The following is an 18,291-nucleotide window of genomic DNA, read 5'->3' as shown; positions in this document are numbered from 1 at the left end:
CTTTTAGTGGTATCGTCCGAGGGTTCCCAAAAACGAGTTAATTTATACATGTATTGAAACAAGATACACGGATGTTTGGGTTTTGCAATAATTAAGGCAAATTTATTCCCTGCAAGTAGGCTGTGGACATTCACATAGTTCTTATCTTTGGATATGTGAAGAGTATTTAAGTCACCAAAGAGTTTCGTGCATGAAGGAGATCTGAAGTGGTTTCAGGTGCAGTAATGCCAACACAGCCCATTCACTTTGAATGGGCTGTGTTGGCACCGCTGTGCAGCTTTGTAAACAGGGGGGTAAGCAAGCAAATAAAGTTCGGACAGCAAACTGGGCACCAGTCTGAATATTGGCCAGTGCCTGGTTATCTTCCAGCTGACAAGCAAAAAAAAAAAGAAGGAAAAGTCACTCACACAAGCGTGAGCAGCAAACAACACGGTGAGGTGGACTTGAGGAGCATATCAAAAAGTCTTTATTTCTAAGAAACATAAAAATGACCCAACATGGCCGTGTTTTGGAACAAAGGGCCTGCCTCAGGGGTCAACTGGATCTCTTATATTACGACAACAAAATATAAAAGAGAAGTCAAGGTCCTGGCTGTCGAACCTCCTGTGTAATCTTTAATAGAAAAAAAAGTGCTGTGAGGCAACCACCGTCAAACCGACTACAAAGGGCCTGCACCAGCTCCAGTTGATTCAGAATGCAGCAGCAAGACTCTTAGAAGGTTGCAAGCGACGTGACCACATCACACCATTTTTGCAAAAACTTCATTGGCTACCCTGTACAATACAGGGCTAAATTTAAAACTCTATGAGGCAGATGCACTAAACGTTTTTCATCGTTAAATGAGCCCTCAGGGAAGAATTTCCTATCCTTTCCATGCACTTAAGCCTATTTTCCGACGACAGTAGCAGCTAACGAAAACGGAATGGAGATGAGCAATTAGTGTGAAAACCCCATTGAAACGACATGCACTAACCTTTTCCGATTGCCTTTACGCAGGAAAAAGGCAGGAAAACTAACGAGAGGTCTGGACCTCTCGTTAGGACAGCTCTGTGCCAGGAAAAAGTGTTAATTGAAAAAATAAACAAACTTTGAACAATCCCAGCGCATTAGCAGAGCTAAAAGCGCTGTGATTGGTCCAAAGGACCTCAGAAAACACATAAAAAAATAAAAATAAAAAAAGGATCGGGAGGGGGCAAGGGCGCTCATCAGGAGCGTCCTGTACGGACGGCCTTGCCCCCCCCCCGCTGCTCCCCACTTTCCGCCGCTCCCCCCACCCCGAAAAAGCAAACTTCTAGAAGCCCCTGCCCCCTCCCTTCCTCAGTACTCTGTCACCTGTGCTCCGCCTCCCGACATCCTCCGTCCGTGCCCCGCCCCCTTTTGGGGTCGTCGCCGCCATTCCCCTCCTCCATCGGGCCCCCCTTCCTCTTACCGGGCCCGTGCAGCGCCTCTCTCCTCTGTCCGAAGGCGCTGCACGGGCAAGAAGAACGCTGAATCAGCTGATGCCTGCCTTCGCGATGGCGCGTCTTTCTCCTCCTGGGCCCGCCCCTGTCTGACGGGGCACGGACGGAGGATGTCGGGAGGCGGAGCACAGGTGACAGAGTACTGAGGAAGGGAGGGGGGCAGGGGCTTCTAGAAGTTTGCTTTTTCGGGGTGGGGGGAGCGGCGGAAAGTGGGGAGCAGCGGGGGGGGGGGGGGGGCAAGGCCGTCTGTACAGGACGCTCCTGATGAGCGCCCTTGCCCCCTCCCGACCCTTTTTTTTTATTTTTGTTTTTATTTGGGAGCCATGTGCTTGCGATTTGACTGTGTTGTGACTGTTTGTGGCATGCGCAGAGCAGCTAACATAACGCTTGGCTGCTCTGCGCATGATTTGGGGGCCGATTAACGATGTGTATTGTGATTCTTTGATACATTGTACGTTTCACTACCGATCTCAGCATGTGTGACTTTTTTTTTTGGTGCATTTTTCGTTATTTTAAAATCGTTAGGGACTTTAACGATTTAGATTTTTTTACGTTTGGTTGCTGCATCTGCCTCTATGTCTGATCTTCAAGGCCCTGAAAGGAAATGGCCCCGAGTATCTGAAGAATAGGATGATCCTCCACACACTGCCAAGGACACTAAGGTCCTCCCAAGGACTTTCACTAACCACACCCTCTCCAAAAGACATTACACGATGTGATACCCGCAAGCGAGCCTTCTCTGGAGTAGCCCCCACACTCTGGAATGCATTGCCTGAAAGGCTCCGCTTAACACAAGACTACCTCTACTTCAGGAAGCAGGTGAAAGCTTGGCTCTACAACCAAGCCTTCAATGGAAGAAGTAACTAACTTGCTAGTCTCACTAACACACACAAGGATTGACTCGGGCTGCACATACTGCAGCGGGACATGTTTATCCACTCCTACCCTAGCTGAGATAATATTTAATCATCTCTCTGACCTCACGTGCAACTTTCTTCAAATCAATCACCTTACTTTCTAATTCTTCCTACTCTCTTACTCATCTATATGTTACAACTTTGCCTTACCCTTTGCTACCAATTATAATGTTCTAGTACATATTGTGTTGTCATTGCAAGTAGTACACCATGCCATACTTTGTATTGTTAATTGCCTATTGCTCATGTTTGATTTATTCTTACTGTACACCGCCTTGAGTGAATTCCTTCAAAAAGGTGGAAAATAAATCCCAATAAATAATAAATAAATAAACCATCGGGGCGAGCCAAGCAAATAAAGTTTGGACAGCCAACTGGGCACCAGTAGTGCGCAGCGCTGCCCAATTACCGCCAGGTAACCCCCTGCGGAAGTATTTTTTGATTATTCCCGCTAGTGCCAGAAATGCCGTTCGCTGGGGGTGGAAGTACCACCGGCACTCGCGTTGGGCCAGCGGTCGCTCCGGATTGGCACTCAGTAAGTGCACGGTGGGTTTACTGCCGCTTACTCAAAGGGCCCCTGAATGTAATTTTGTAGCGTTGGGAAGCGCACTCCGATCCCAAAACTACCGCAGGACACCTGAGCGTGTCCCGCAATAGTGCTTTCTAACCTGAGGTGTGCATGCTTACCGCAGCTTAGTAAAAGGACACCTTGGTTTGATAAGGAACCTTAAAAATGTACTCCCTGCAAAATTGATTTAATGGGCTTTAAGGGGCCCTTTAAGGAAGCTGTGTTAGTTTTGCCATGAACTAAGCACAGAGCATTTCTGTATTTGTTTGTGTGTTTTGGAGGGGGTGGGGGGGGGGGGGGAGAATGGGTGTGGAATCATCGCTCAGCAAGCACACCGATATTACTGATATTACTAAGCTGTGGTAAAAAGTGGTCAGCGCTAGTTTGGACACATGAAATTGGTGCGTGCTGGTCCATTTTTTACCATGGCTGGGAAAAGGCCTTTTTTAATGGGGCGGTAAGACATAAGCATCGCCACACTGGGTCAGACCAAAGGTCCATCTAGCCCAGCACCCTGTCTCCGACAGTGGCCCATCCAGGTCACACTCACCCGACAAGATCCACGGAGCAAAGCATTTTGTACTGCTTGTCCCAGGAATAGTGGATTTTTCCCTACGTCCTTTTAATAACATTCTATGGCTTTTTCCTTCAGGAAGCCGTCCAAACCTTTCTTAAACTCTGCTAAGCTAACCGCCTTAACCACATTCTCTGGCAATGACTTCCAGAGTCGAATTATGCGCGGAGTAAAGAAAAATTTTCTCTTATTTGTTTTAAACTTACTGCACTCCAGCTTCACTCCAGCCGCACTGAACCTGCTATTGAGCGGGAAAGAGCGGGGTACAGATGCCACAAATAAATTTTTTTTTTTTTAAATTCATCGCATGCCCCCTTGTCCTAGTATTTTTGGAAAGCGTAAACAGACGCTTCACATCTACCCATTCAACTCCACTCATTATTTTATAGACCTCTATCATATCTCCCATCAGCCGCCTTTTCTCCAAGCTGAAGAGCCCTAGCCGCTTTAGCCTTTCCTCATAGGGAAGTTGTCCCATCCCTTTTATCATTTTTGTCGCCCTTCTCTGCACATTTTCTAATTCCACTATATCTTTTTTGAGGTGCGGCGACCAGAATTGAACACAATATTCGAGGTGCAGTCGCACCATGGAGCGATACAAAGGCATTATAACATCCTCATTTTTGTTTTCCATTCCTTTCCTAATATTACCTAACATTCTATTTCCTTTCTTAGCTGGAGCAGCACACTGAGCAGAAGGTTTCAACTTATCATCAACGACGACACCTAGATCCCTTTCTTGGTCTGTGAATCCTAAGGTGGAACCTTGCATGACGTAGCTATAATTCGGGTTCCTCTTTCCCACATGCATCACTTTGCACTTGCTCACATTAAACGTCATCTGCCATTTAGATGCCCAGTCTCCTAGTCTCGCAATATCAGGCTGTTTACTGCCTGAGTCCTTAATGCCACCTACTTACTTGCCGTAAAGGGCTCAGGCACTACTTGTGTGGTAATCAAGCAGTGTGTGTCACTGTGGCCGCATTGCAGATTACCGCTGGGAACACCTACCGCAAGAAACAGCGCATGCCAACTTCAGAATAACCACCAGGCACCTGCGCTACCCTGGTAGTAATAGAAACATAGAAACATGACGGCAGATAATGGCCATATGACCCATCCAGTCTGCCCATCCTCTGTAACCCCCAATTCTTCCTGTCCCTGAGCGATCCCACATGCTTATCCCATGCCTTTTTAAATTCTGGAACAGTCCTCGACTCCACCACCTCCACCGGGAGGCCATTCCACACCTCCACCACCCTTTCTGTGAAATAATACTTCCTTAGGTTACTCCTAAGCCTATTCCCTCTTAACTTTGCCCTATGCCCCCTCATTCCAGAGCTCTCCTTCATTTGGAAAAGGCTCTCTTCCTGTACATAAATGCCCTTGAGATATTTAAACGTTTCTATCATGTCTCCTCTCTCCCTCCTCTCAGTGTCGATTTGGCGTGCTACCCGCGTCTTAGCCCTACTTAGTAAAAGGGCCCCTAATTAGTCAACACATCTATAATGAAAGAGCCCTTAGTGCCTCCTAAATACGAGGAGGTCAGTGCTCCCGTGTTAATTCCTTTAAATGGCCGTGCGCTGGTGCGAACATTAGCGCACGGCCAGAAATTCGACAAATAGAAAAACGCAAATTTTACAGCCGCATTGGAAATGAACTTAGCACATGAGAGCATCCTGTGTTGGGGTGCACCCAGCCCATTTACTAGCACAGCTGACTAACAGGACCCTAAACTAAGGGGTGCCAGTGTGTGCTTACCACATGGGGGCGCTCCTGCATCCTGCAGTAAGATTCTAAACCAAAAGATATTTTAATTGTTTTGGCAGAGGGAGTGTGTCTGGGGGCAGAGAGCACAGATTAGTGCAGGATTAGCATGTCAGCCCTTTCCGCCTAAGAAACAGCTGTCGATAAGTGTTAATTCCTTTTAACGGTTGTCTGCTAACGGCAACAAGAGCACAAGGCCTTTAATTCAAATAGTGGAAAATCAGCCATTTTACTCCTGTGGTAAAATGGCCTTAGCGCACAGGTAAGACCTTCCCACCAGAAACATGTCTGAAACCTCGCGAACTTACCTTAACCTACATTACCCCAATTGCAAGGGACTCAAGTACAAAACCTATTATGGATCCAACTTCTCCCCCTTAGGTAGCCAACTCTGGAATGCCCTCCCCCAACCAATCAGATCAATCAGTGACTATCTACCCTTCTGGAAATCACTAAAAACCCATCTGTTCAAGCAAGCCTACCCAAACGTCCCAAACTAATCCTACGAACTCATCTACCCAACACATATCCAGAAGACAACGACAATGACTCAGACTACATCTCCCAACAAACTTCCCTATGCTTATCTCGTATCCCACCCCCCTCCCCTCCCCTCCCTCTACCCCTCCTCCCATGCTCACCTACCCTTGATCATTCTCTCCCAACTCCTTTACCCCTTTTCCAATACTCACCCACCCCCTTGCTCACACCTCCCCTACTACTTTATCTCTTGCCCTTCTCTACCTACCTATCTCGTTTACTACTCTGCTATACTTAACTTATATTTTCTCTATCAATACTCTGTATTCCCTATTACAATGTAAGCCGCATTGAACCTGCTTTGAGTGGGAAAGCGCGGGGTACAAGTGTAATAATAAATAAATAAAAGAAATAAGGGTAAAGGTGCGCTAGGGCCACTTTTTACCACGGCTTAGTAAAAGGGCCCCTGAATTAACACGCATACGATCAGTTTCCACATGTTAAACAGGTCCAACGCAGGTTAAAAAAAAAGTGTCTTTACTTCAGGAAGCAGGTGAAAGCTTGGCTCTTCTCCCAAGTCTTTGATGAACCAGCTAGTCGCCTATTCAAGAATCAACAACAGCCGCAAGTATTGTAGCAGAACTTGCTTATCCACTCCTAGTCCAGCTGAGATCATTTTTCTGTACCTTTTCTGAATCCATCTGCACTTTTTCCTTAAATTAGAAAATAAGGGAGACCAACTCCTGTCTCTCTATCTTATTTGTCTCTGTTCCACCTCTGCTGTCTAATAAGATGTTTTAATCTGCATTGCGCTGGCATTGTGCGCAGCGTGGAGGCGCATTTTCAAAGCACTTCGACTTAAATAGCACGCCATAATCTGTACTGCTGTTTGAACATTTTTACTGCTGCACTTGCCTTATTCTTGACGTACGTCACCTTGGGTACATTTCTTCAAAAAGGAGGTAAAACAAATCCAATTCAATAAAATTATTAAAAACAATAAATATTAAACACAAATGTGTGAAAAACTCACAAAAATTAATGAAAATTCGCTATAAAACTCAAAAAGTTTTTGAAAATGAGCTGAACAATTTTTGCCTGTGAACATTCCTATAATTTGCTTGACAATACATTTTGAAAGTATTGGCCAGCCCTCATCCATAACAACATTTAAAATGCAGGTCTGCAGCACACTGTACAGGCACCAATACAGAAAACTCCAGACTGCCTCTTTTCAGAGTCTTCTCTAGAGGACAGGCTGGTGAAGAAACCTCTACTGGGTGCAGAAAAAAACCTTTAAAAGGAGTAGCCGAGTCAGGTAGCCGAGTCAGGGGTTGTCCCAGAAAGTTTATAGCTAAGCTGGCGCTGAAGACGGCTTAGGGGGGATTGTCCTTGAGACAGCTCATGTATGGGCGAAACAAGCGTGTCGGACGCTTTAACCCCTTAGTCTGACACAAAGGAGCCAACTTTTCAAAATTATTGGGGGTGCTAAGCCCAATGTAAATAACTCCTCCCTGGACACATACAAGGAATTTTCTCAATATTGGGGGTGCTCAAGCACCCACAGAGTCGGCTCCTATGACATATGGAAAAGATGAGTATTTATTCATTGAGCTAAAAAATAGAAAAATCAGATAAAAATCAGTCATTAAGATATTTTGATATATGGTAATCGGGTGAACCGATGAAGAGGTGGGTGCTGGACACATTGCTATTTCCATGCATTAGCAATGAGCACCGCTGAGGTCACCACTTAGATAGATTAAAGCAGATGAACAATATAAGTGACTGTGAATTGTTGGAGCTGCATAAACTGATTAATTAATTTATTTATTTGTTGCATTTGTATCCCACATTTTCCCACCTATTTGCAGGCTCAATGTGGCTTACGTTGTTCCGTCATGGCAATCGCCATTCCAGAGTGAGAGATGCAAGTGGTATTACATAGAGAACATGAATGACAAAATAAAATTAAGCAAACAGGTATAAAGAGAACACATTCAGGATAGTAAGTAAAGAGGTAATGCGTTAAAGTTCATATGAAGGATCATTGCGGTATGCTTTGTTGAAGAGGCAGGTTTTCAGTGATTCCCGAAAGTTGGTTAGGTCGCGTTGTTTTTTCACGTCAAGTGGTAATGCATTCCATAGCTGCGTACCTATGTAGGAAAAGCTGGATGCATGTGTTAATTTGTATTTTAGACCTTTGCAGCTGGGGAAATGAAGATTTAGGAATGTTCGTGCTGAGCCTGCAAAGAGGTGGGATAATGTGGGATACAAATGCAATCAATAAATAAATAAAAATCTATTAGTATTCCTGGGTGGCAAGTCTATGAGATCTGACATGTAATTAGGAATTAGGAACCAGGTCTACATACTGGCGTTATAATTGTGGTTCTATAATTATTTACGAGAGTTGCCACTTTAATTAACATAAAAGTATGAGGCATGAGCTTTTGATGCATCTGAAGGGGAACGTAGTCCTAGAAAGCTCAGGCTTCAGTAAATTGGTTAGTCGATGAGGTGCCACTTGCCTCTGTCATAGCGTACGCAAGTTTCCAGTGGACTGTATTGATTTTTTGAGCTCTATATGGATTGCACCAGATTTCACTGTACTGTACTGTGTGCCAAAAAAAAAAGTTTTTCATCCACCTCACGTATCCCCATGAACTGTTTTTCTTTGGAACAACCCCAAACAGGTGTGTGAGCTGATCTTTGTTTGGCTGGTGCTGGCGCTTGGCCAGAGAATTTCCCACAAGCCTAAAGGCTTTGAAAAATTACTTTTCTCCCCTGGCCGGAAAGGACCCTGGGAACACAGGCTGTTTAATGGCCTCCTAGCTCCCTCTAGAGCCCATGTGTCTGACCAGGGAGTAGAGAAAGGCCTACATGTAAGATACTGATCTCTGCACTTGTATCCCATGTCTAAGATGATGTGGTCATTCACTGAGCACGCCTGCATGTCCACCAATTCCTATGGCGCCAAGTGACTGAAAAGTGTCTTAGCATTTTATCTGCTGAGTTACAAAACGATCGCACAGTGCAGCACGACAGTAAAAGCTACGTCCAGCAAACCATCGTACAACATCACAGGTGCCAAGGACCGGTTTTAAGAGGGAGATTTCAATACTTGGCATGGAACACTACTGCCCCCTGGCCCTTCCAGAAAAAATACCTACATCATACCAGTGGCGCTTATGCGACCTCTTTTCTTCAAAGACTTTTAGAATATAAAATATTCTCTGACCTACTTCTCAATCTGGAGGAGTGGCCTAGTGGCCACAGAAGCAGAAGCCTGCGCGGCCACATTGGTGATCTGCAAGGGCCGACTTCTACATGGAATGTTGCTAGTGGAATAGCAACAATCCATGTAGAATCTCAAATAGTAGCAACAGTGGAGGAGTGGCCTAGTGGCTAGGGTTGTGGACTTTGGTCCTGGGGAACTGAGTTGGATTCCCACTTCAGGCACAGGCAGCTCCTTGTGACTCTGGGCAAGTCACTTAACCCTCCATTGCCCCATGTAAGCCGCATTGAGCCTGCCATGAGTGGGAAAGCGCAGGGTACAAATGTAACACAAATAAAATAGATACTATTGGAGATTCTACATGGAATGTTGCTACTATTGGAGATTCTACATGGAATGTAGAGAGCTGCACGGCTTCTGTCCCCGCGGGAATCCCGCGGAACCCGCGGGATTCCCGCAGGGACTGAGGCAGTTCCTGCGGGGTTCCCGCGGGGATGGAAGCAGTTCTGCGGGGTTCCCGCGGGGACGGAGGCAGTTCCTGCGGGGTTCCCGCGGGGATGGAACCAGTTCTGTGGGGTTCCCGTGGAAGTGTAAGCTGCACCTGCACCAGCCTCTCATCTACCGAATACCAATTTATTTGAGTGCTGTCTCCTCCTCCTCTTCTTCCTTGCTTTCACAGCATAAATGTGGAAAGTCTTCCATTAAGGAGGTGGTAGAGTCACAAATGATGACGGAATTCAAAAAGGCGTGGGATGAACACAGAGGATCTCTAATTAGAAAATGGAAGTTATATAAAAGCTAACCTTAAATGGCTGCATGTGTGTGGATATGTCAAGTGACACTTAGATGGCGACTCTGGCTGTGATGAACTAGAGCTGATACCTGGCAGACTTGTATGTTCTGTGTCTCATACATGGCAATCTGGTGTAGGATGGGCTGGAAAGGGCTTAGACAGCAACTTCAGTGGCTGGAACATGAGGACAGTGCTGGACAGACTTTTACGGTCTGTGTCCCACAAATGAGAAGACAAATAGACTGGAGTGGACTTCTACGGCAACTCCAGTAGTTGGAACATAAGGATAGGACCAGATAGACTTCTGTGGTCTTTGTTCCAGAAACACGAAAGAAAGACCATAATCAAGTATATAATATCACACTCGTTGATTTAATGATGAATTGATCATGAGTGTGACTATTGGGCAGAGTGGATGGACCGTTCAGGTCTATTTGCTGTCACTTACTATGTTACTGTTAATCCTCTTTGCTCCCAGGCTGGTGCACAGACCTCAGCTCTGACACAGGCACGAGAATCAGATGTCACCTGACCTACTGGCGCGTGCATGTGGCGACCTCTCAGCACACACTGCCAGTGAATCAGAGACAAATCTTACATGTGCGCACCAGAGTGTTCCAAGTTCCAACTTCCATTCCTTCCTTGCCTACAGTGCTGTGGCTCAAATCCAGAAAGAGAGCTGACTGGAACTTTCTTTTATGTACTATTAAATTCTTACGGGGATGGGTGGGGATGGGTTAAATTCTTGCGGGGACGGGTGGGGACGGGTTGGGATGGTTTAAATTTTTGCGGGGATGGGTGGGGACGGGTAAGATTCCAGCAGGGACGGGCGGGGATGGGTAGGATTTCTGTCCCCGTGCAACTCTCTAATGGAATGTTTCTATTCCACTAGCAACATTCCATGTAGAAGGCTGCGCAGGCTTCTGTTTCTGTGAGTCTGACGTCCTGCACGTACATGCAAGACGTCAGACTCAAAGAAGCAGAAGCCTGCGCGGCCACATTGGTGATCTGCAAGGGCCGACTTCTACATGGAATGTTGCTAGTGGAATAGCAACATTCCATGTAGAATCTCAAATAGTAGCAACAGTGGCCTAGTGGTTAGGGTGGTGGACTTTGGTCCTGAGGAACTGAGTTCGATTCCCACTTCAGGCACAGGCAGCTCCTTGTGACTCTGGGCAAGTCACTTAACCCTCCATTGCCCCATGTAAGCCGCATTGAGCCTGCCATGAGTGGGAAAGCGCGGGGTACAAATGTAACAAAAATAAAATAGATACTATTGGAGATTCTACATGGAATGTTGTTACCATTGGAGATTCTACATGGAATGTTGCTATTCCACTAGCAACATTCCATGTAGAAGGCTGCGCAGGCTTCTGTTTCTGTGAGTCTGACGTCCTGCACGTACGTGCAGGACGTCAGACTCACAGAAGCAGAAGCCTGCGCAGCCACATTGGTGATCTGCAAGGGCCGACTTCTACATGGAATGTTGCTAGTGGAATAGCAACATTCCATGTAGAATCTCAAATAGTAGCAACAGTGGAGGAGGAGTGGCCTAGTGGTTAGGGTGGTGGACTTTGGTCCTGAGGAACTGAGTTTGATTCCCACTTCAGGCACAGGCAGCTCCTTGTGACTCTGGGCAAGTCACTTAACCCTCCATTGCCCACCGCATTGAGCCTGCCATGAGTGGGAAAGCGTGGGGTACAAATATAAAAAAAAAAATCTAATTCTTTATTTCCTAATCGCTCATACTAATTTTGAAGTTTAATATTCATGATTGTTTCAAGCTAAGTTATCCCGATTTTTATTATAAGATGAACTTTCCTTCCTGAATACCTACTCCATCCTTAACTATGTATTTCTTTTTTTTTTTCCGGAACTGGTAACCACCATTACGGAACTATGTAAGCCACATTGAGCCTGCAAATAGGTGGGGAAATGTGGGATACAAATGTTATAAATAAATAATAACAAGAGGAAAGGAATGCCATAAGGAAACTCCAAATACGGAGAATAAAGAATTAAATACCTTCTGAAACTGAATTCCCTTACAGAATGGAGAAGATAAGGTTAATTGTTCTCGCAGCCTCTCAGATCGAACCATACATAATGATGCTACAGTGATCAGCAATTCAGATGTAAAAGCATATAAAATTTGAAAGACCAGACAAGCGGCTTTAAACTTGATTCTTTCAGCTATTGGAAGCCAATGTAATTTAATAAAACGTAATGAAACATTACTGTATCTATTCAATTTAAAAATCAATCTTACTGCTGTGTTCTGCATTAGCTGCAGTTTTCTCTGATACTGTTTCTTAATACTAAAGAATAAAGCATTACAGTAGTCTAAATGTGGCAGGATTAACATCTGAACCAACAATGCAAAAGCTTTCTGCTAAAAAAAAAAAAATGACCTAACCAATCGCAACTGCCTCATTTTAAACAACGTTTTTTTTTTCCATAATTGATTAATATGAGAAGAAAAAGTTAAAGAAGAATCAAGGAAGCACCCCTAACGCTCTAGCAAAAATGTTATCATTAAACAATGTCAATGAAGATGGAATATCAATCCCCTGATTCCTACACCACAAATCTTAGTTTTTTGCCCATTCAGTTTTAGTTTATTTATCAAAGCCCAGTTCTGATTTGCATCAGCCCAGCTGTTACAGACTCAATCAAATCAGATTATGAAGAGGATATTGGTAGAAGAAGCATAAATATCATTGTTCACCTAACCCCAGTTGTATAGTACCCTCAATGAAAAAAATCATTCCTTAAACCACCTCTCACACGACCTTACCTAACACCTTCTACCCAAATTCCTCTTTCACCTCAGCTTATGATCGACTGTTCTCTTATATCATTTCCATACTCTGTAAGCCACATTGAGCCTGCAAAAAGGTGGGAAAATGTGGAGTACAAATACAATAAATAATAATAAATAAATAATTAAAAAATTAAACAAAATTGGAGAAACAAGGAGCCTTGAGGGACCCTGCATTCGGAAAGCAATAGTTAGAAAGTTATTTTGTTTTACAGGATAACTTCTATTTGATAGGAATTCACTGAACCATTCAAAAAACATTCCAGTTATTCCTATCTTATTCAACCGTTCCAGTAACAATGAATGGTCGACTGCGTCAAACACAGCCGAAATATCGAACTGGAGTAGTGTTACCTGATCTCCATTACATAAATAATGTTTGACATATGTAGTTAGAATAAGCAATAAAGTCTCCAGACTATGTGTAGTTCGAAAACCAAGTTATGAGCAATGTAAAATAGAAAAACTTTCCAAATATAAAGAGAATTGCCTAACATAGGTTGCCAACATCTTAGTGAAAAGAAGTAATACTAGCTACTGGGCTTCTCAGTTCCTCACTCTAACATCTTCCTTCAACCTCCAGCTATGTTGCACCACCCCTACTCACCGAGACGGCCATTGTCTTGACCTCGTCCTCTCTTCTTCCAGCTCTCCCTCCAATTTCCACGCTTCAGCTCTTCCTCCACTTTCTATCTCAGTTGATAACACCCTCATCCTCCCCGTCTCATCTGCCCGCAACCTCGGAGTCATCTTTGACTCCTCCCTCTCCTTCTCTGCGCATATCCAGCAGATAGCCAAGACCTGTCGCTTCTTCCTCTTTAACATCAGCAAAATTCGCCCTTTCCTCTCTGAACACACCACCCAAACTCTCGTCCACGCTCTCATTACCTCTCATTACCTCTCGCCTTGACTACTGCAACTTACTCCTCACCGGCCTCCCACTTAGCCATCTATCCCCCCTTCAATCTGTTCAGAACTCTGCTGCACGTCTTATATTCCGCCAGAACCGACATACTCATATCACCCCTCTCCTCAGGTCACTTCACTGGCTTCCGATCAGATACCGCATTCAATTCAAGCTTCTCCTTCTTACCTACAAATGCATTCAGTCAGCAGCCCCTCACTACCTTTCTACCCTCATCTCCCCTTACGTTCCCGCCCGTAACCTCCGTTCACAGGACAAATCCCTCCTCTCAGTACCCTTCTCCACCACCGCCAACTCCAGGCTCCGCTCATTCTGCCTTGCCTCACCCTATGCTTGGAACAACCTTCCTGAGCCCCTACGCCAAGCCCCCTCCCTGCCCATCTTCGCTTAAAGCCCACCTCTTCAATGCTGCGTTCGGCACCTAACTCTTACCGTTCAGTAAATCCAGACTGCCCCAATTTGACTGCCCCTATCGGACTGACTGTTCACTTGTCTTTTAGATTGTAAGCTCTTTGAGCAGGGACTGTCCCTCTATGTTAAATTGTACAGCGCTGCGTAACCCTAGTAGCGCTCTAGAAATGTTAAGTAGTAGTAGTATATCCAACCCTGATTCCTTCAACATAGATGTAAGAACAATTTTACTCATATCTATAGAGAGAAAACCTAACTCTAACAATTTATTAAGTCTAAGCATCAACCATTGGACTACCTCAGATGGAACAGAAGCAAATTTCAGGAAGCAATGGGAATGTGAACATTTCAATAGCAGCAATCGTACTTCATCAAGGGGTCGTTTACAAAGGCGTGGTAGCATTTTTAGAACACATTAATGATAAGCATGCGCTAAATGTTAAAGACACCCATAGGAATATATGGGCATATCCAGGGCCACCGAGAGACTGGGCTGGGCCTGGGGCAAGGCCCCCCCCCGGGCCCCCCCCCCGAGGTCGCCGCCACTGCTCCCCCCCCCCCACCCACCCCCTCTGTCTGCCACCGGGCCGGGCCCCCTGCATTGAAATCACAGCGCCTCTCACCTCCGTGTGAAGGTGCTGCAGGGCAGCAGATCGCTTCCCTTCGGCCCTCTTTCCCTCCTTGTGTCCCGCCCTCGCAGAAGTTACATCAGACAAGGGCGGGGCACAGGGAGGGAAGGAGGCCCGAAGGGAGGCGATCTGCTGCCTGCTGCGCTTTCACACGGAGGTGAGAGGCGCTGTGATTTCAATGCAGGGTGCCCGGTGGCAGACAGTCGACGACGGAGGGCGGGTGGGACTGCGGCGCCGAGCCCCCCTTGGAGGCCTGGGCCTGGGGAATTTTGTCCCCCCTGCCCCCTCCTCTCAGCAGCTATGGGCATATCTAGTATTTAGGGTAAGCTTATTTACAGCATGTGCTAAAAATGCTACCACACCTTTGTAAAAGCAGCCCGGAGTGACAAAAGATGAAAAAGATCCCATATTTGATTTACCTTAACACCCTGACGAAAACTGAAGTCAGTATCTATAACCGGATCGAAATTAGCCACATTTTCCTCTACTAGATTACTTTTAGACAAATCAGATCGAATTTGAATGACCTTGTTAGTAAAATAGTCAACTAATTCTTGAGCAGAAAGACACGTTTGTTGAAAATTACCAGCAAGAGCGGTAAATGTTAAATTTTTCACTGTCAAGGCTAGAAGGCACTTTCAGACATGCGCTGTTTGAGTGTCCTGGAAATTCACAAATGCTGGGAAGAAATTTAACATATTGTACAAAACATTCTTAACATTACAGTTATACCTACTCTTGCTAATAATATATTTGTAAGATCCTCTTTCTCAAATGTAGGATTATCCGCCATACACCAAATTCTATATGATATTCTAATTGTTCTTACCATTCAAATGATTTTAGGTAATTGGAAAAATGCTTCTAATCTAAATTCCGCATTCTGATGCCACTCTATCTGCCAAACTTTCAAATTTGAACTAAAATCAGCAGAAAATTCAAACAGATATAAACTTAAAGATATATGGAAACCAGTAGAGGTACATTTGGGCTCAATCTAATTCTCTTTGACCTTACACTTTATCTTATTTCATTGTATGCTGATTTTATAGCAATATAATTCTTTTTCACTTTTGAGGGGTGTTTATAAAAAGAAAATACAAATGCAACAAATAAAAATAAAAAATAAATAAAATGTCTAAATCCAAAAAACCATCCATGTCACAGCCATAATCAAACAGGAAACATGTCTAGATTTCTTGTTTGATTATGGATGTTTTTTGCACTGAAAATGTCCAAAATGAATAGCCATTCTTGCAAAGTGAAACGTCCAACTTTTTGCACAGCAAGAAAACGGGGACATGAACATCTGTCTGGCATCATTTTCAAAAATTTGGCCACACAGATGTTCTTGCAGAACAGAGGAGTAACCTAATGGCTAGTGCAGTGGGCCGCTGACCAAGGGACATGGGTTCAAATCCCACCATCACTCTTTCTGTTTTGTAAATGCGATCCCTCAAGGACCTGAAAAATACCTACTGTAACTGAATGTACACCACTTCAATACCCTTCAGGCTTACAGGTGTCCTAAATATTTAGGTACAGTAGGTATTTATCTGTTTCTAGAAGGCTCAGAAATATATATTTTTTTTAAAGAGTTGAAGTGGGATTTTTAACCTGGGTCCCTTGGCTTACTCCAGGGGTGTAGCTATGGGGGCCACGGGGACATGGGCTCCCACAGATTTAGCCCTGGCCCCCTCTACTTTCAACCCCCCCCCCCCCCCCCGCCATGTTTGACCCCTCCCCCGCCGCCAGGTACCTTTGCTGGTGGGGGTCTCCATCCCCACCAGCCGGTCTTCTTCAGTGCCCCCGCCAGCGGAGATGGGGGAGGGTCAGCAGCGGGGGGGGGGGTCAAAAGTGGCGGGGGGGTCAGTGGCAGGCTAAACTCTGTCCCCCCACCTCGGGATCTGGACCCCCCTTCCCGCTGAAGTCTGGCTACGCCCCTGGGTTACTTATCTGACATGCTTGCTGCTTTGTTCAGAATGGCTACTGTATCTGTGCTGACATAGAGCCTGGTTTTCCTTTCCAATTTCACTTTTAGGGGAGAGGGAAGGGAACAGCAACCACTAGGGGATTAAGCAGGGGTCGTGCCTTAATCCCTTCAATGGTCAGCTGCTCAATTAGAGCAACTTTGTAACTTGGATGTGACGAAAAACAGGTCTAGATAAAAAAATATCCTTCTTTTTAGACATATTTTTCCATTCAAAAATCCCTATTGAATATCCTACTTTTGTGTCCTCCCTAATCCTGCCCAAAACATACCCACAACACACCCCCTTACTATTTGGATGGACAGCAGTGTGAAATGTCCAAATTCTGACTTTCCAAAACCAGAATGTGGACGTTTTTTAGCAGATGGCCATTTTTAAAAGGCATTTTAAGACGTCCATCTTAATCTTTTTCCAATATCCATCATACTGTAGTTATGTCTTATTTATTTAAATGCTTCCGTCACTCTGAACATATTTCAATTCAATTTAATGCATGCCTTTGTGACATCTGCCCTTCTTGTATTGTTAATAAACAGAAACATGATTAAGTTTTGTTTATATTTTCTAAAAAAAAAAAAAGAGTCTGGGAAAAATTTCAACTGCCAAACATTAGACCATTTTTCAAAATTTTCTAGATTCCTTCTGATGTTGCCCACTCCCTCTTGGGCGTCTACACTTTGTGTCATGCACAAGGCAAACTTTCCTTCCAACCCTACAGCAACGTCCCTCCCAATCAGCCCTAGCTGGGATTTCATTATCACCTTCCCCAAGAAAAGCAAGACTACACATCCCTGCATGCAATGGGGTAAACCCAGGTAATGGATCAACCCTGACAGGGAGTGCAAGGCAGGGCTGGATCATGTCTCTGCAGGCACAGTGAGTGAATGAGAGACTTGTTTCCCCACACACACAGATGGAGCAGGGAAGGGGAATGAATGGCAGGCAGTGCCAGGGAGGAATGGCCTTGCTGTTGCTTGCTTGCTCTCACCAGCATCCTGCTCTCCCAGGAAGGCATCCTCCTCTTTCCTGCAGCGCAAGCTGGATTCCACTGCCAGAGCATCTTCCTCGGGCAACCGTGGGAAGCTGGTGATGCTCATATAGTCCACCGGTGAATAAGCACCCAGGTTCGTCTCCTGACTCATGTCGTTCTCTGCCATCCTGCTTCCAGCTGTCCGCCCAGGCAGGAAATCAATGTGACTGTCACCAGGAACAGGTGCACAAGAAGCAGCCTGGGTAGATGCAGAGTGGCATAGCTGGAAAGTGGCCTGATCTCCAGGGAAACACTAGAAAGCAGGGGCCAGGCCTCCCTGTTTCCTGCTCCTTCAAGGCAGCAGCAGCCTGCAAAGGACAGGAGGGGAGGGGCCAGTTCAGATGTGTTGCAGGACAGATGACAGACTCACCCCTCCCCTCCTGGAGCAGATTCCCACATTCACAGAACTTTATTAGCAGCACAAGTTGCCAACACGAACACATAAAGTGGTTGAGCTAATAATAAAAAAAAAGGTTTCCTTTTATCGTCAATGTTTTATATCTGTTGGATTTTTTCAGCTGATTTCTGTTCACATTTGGCAGAAAGCCTGCCACCAGCATGTGGAATTTAGATTAGAAGCATTTTCCCAATTACCTAAAGAGCAATTAGAATATCATATAGAATTTGGTATATGGAGGATAATCCTACATTTGAGAAGGAGGATCTTAAAAATATATTAGCAGGAGT

At 45.0% G+C, this 18,291-nt stretch overlaps 1 protein-coding gene across 1 annotated transcript in view; it reads right to left on the bottom strand.

Moving 5' to 3' along the window:
• The window catches only part of GGT7 (gamma-glutamyltransferase 7), a 65,382-nt gene extending 47,463 nt beyond the window's left edge, over positions 1-17,919 (bottom strand). The window contains exon 1 of the mRNA XM_030211924.1: positions 17,563-17,919. Within this exon, the coding sequence (XP_030067784.1) occupies positions 17,563-17,731 (169 nt within the window). The 5' untranslated portion in view covers positions 17,732-17,919. The remainder of the gene's footprint in view (positions 1-17,562) is intronic.
• Between the last annotated feature and the right edge of the window lie 372 nt (positions 17,920-18,291).

This window comes from Microcaecilia unicolor, chromosome 8 (genome assembly GCF_901765095.1).
Source record: "Microcaecilia unicolor chromosome 8, aMicUni1.1, whole genome shotgun sequence".
In the NCBI taxonomy this organism is placed as follows: domain Eukaryota; kingdom Metazoa; phylum Chordata; class Amphibia; order Gymnophiona; family Siphonopidae; genus Microcaecilia; species Microcaecilia unicolor.
Note: the sequence above shows the minus strand (reverse complement) of the source record. Positions and strands in the feature narration are given on the sequence as shown.